Source organism: Sander lucioperca, chromosome 6 (assembly GCF_008315115.2).
Source record: "Sander lucioperca isolate FBNREF2018 chromosome 6, SLUC_FBN_1.2, whole genome shotgun sequence".
In the NCBI taxonomy this organism is placed as follows: Eukaryota; Metazoa; Chordata; class Actinopteri; order Perciformes; family Percidae; genus Sander; species Sander lucioperca.
In genome coordinates, this window is record NC_050178.1 from 27,818,773 (window position 1) to 27,820,353 (window position 1,581).

The window sequence follows — 1,581 nt, forward strand, 5'->3', positions numbered from 1 at the left end:
TTTTCACTTGCGTGTAGGCCAAGGCAGCGAGAAAGGCAAGATTGTATATCACATAAAAAAGCAATATTCGAATAGTAATTTTAGCATATTTAAATATTCAAATTATATTTGAATTTCGGAATTCGTTCCAACAGCCAAAAGAGAAGTCAGTTGGTAAAGTCAGGTATAAACTACAGAAATGAAAATATCCATAATCTTTTTTATTTTTATGTTACAAACAGCTGGTCCAAATGGCAGAGTTTTCGACGGAGCCTCAACGAGCGTCTGAAACCACGATAACGTTATATGGTGGAGAGAGATAGAGAGTGACTGAAGAGAGAGAGCGCCCAACGGCGTTACAACAAAGCAGTGAATCAGAGAAATAAAACCTGTTTTTCGCCGATTCATCACTAGAAATGTAACTGTAGCAAGCATCTCACTATCACTAACGTTATCCATATTCATATTTAGACAAAACAAGTGATATATCCAGCTACAAAAAAGCCTAAAAGTCGGAAGTTAGAACAGAAGAATAACGAGGCGTTGTCATGGAGATGATACACCGTCTCGTCTCATTGGCGTGAACTGTCAGGTTTCAGAACGCTGCAGACTGACTCGTTACAAGAAGTTTCAACTCGTCTCGTTGCAAATCTTTGGTCTGAACTGGGCTTATTAAAACATTTGAGGTTAGATGTACATAAAAACTAGTCTAAATTAAAAACAATTGAAAAAAAAAAAGTAAACATATCTTTGTAATAATAAGACAGCAGTAGGATAGGTGCAGATTAAAATGTTAAATCCGGTGACTTTTCTCTTTAAGAAAAACCGAATGAATATAATCATCCTCTTAACTGCTCTGTTCCACTGTCACACACACATTTACAGGTGATAATTTCACTGTATTAACAGTGTTAATGAATGGAAACATCTTCTCAGTGAAAGTGTGTGTGAAGGTGTGTATGTGTGCGTTAGTATCAGCATCAGAGAACGACAGCTTTCCTCTGTTCCAGTCCAGAGTCACTCTGATCCTCTGGAGCTGCTTCTGCACTACGAGATCAGTGGGTGGAGCTGGTGGTGACCGTGCTGAGCATTCACCTTTTGAGAACTCTATTGTCCAGAATCCAGACCATATGTCTCCCTTCCTCTGGACAGACTCTGCTAACACACCCACTGACCAGACTATACTGTCTCTAACCTCGACATCCCAGCTGTGAGTCCCTGAGTTAAAGCCCTCAGAGCCCAGGAAAGAGAAGAGTGAATCAAGCCTCTCTGGATTATCAGGAAGCTGCTGTCTCTTACCTACTCTCACATTGGTCAGATCTTCAGACAGGATGAGATATGGACAAGCAGTGTTTGGATCCAGAACCACAGGAGTGTAGGAGACCATGTCCTTCATCTTGTTCCAGATGTTGAAGCTCAGGTTGCCCAGGTGTTTGGCCTGGTCTATCAGAGCTCCTGAGAGCAGCTGTGGATCATCCAGCAGGGGGCGCTGCTGGACTCTTTCCACTGCAGCCTTGTAGTTGATCAGGAATGAGACGTCTTCAGCTCTCAGCTGCTCCTCTGTGGCTCTGACTGTGTCTGAAAGAGCTGCTATCTCTCTGC

General features: G+C 42.3%; 1 protein-coding gene across 2 annotated transcripts in view; it reads right to left on the bottom strand.

Annotated features, from left to right (window-relative positions):
• Nucleotides 1-724: 724 nt before the first annotated feature.
• LOC118495300 (nuclear factor 7, brain-like) overlaps nt 725-1,581 on the bottom strand; it is a 1,057,410-nt gene continuing 1,056,553 nt past the window's right edge. For both annotated transcript variants that reach the window (XM_036002415.1, XM_036002414.1), the window contains exon 2: nt 725-1,581. This exon is cut by the window's right edge and continues 651 nt beyond it. In XM_036002415.1, the coding sequence (XP_035858308.1) occupies nt 827-1,581 (755 nt within the window). In that variant the 3' untranslated portion in view covers nt 725-826.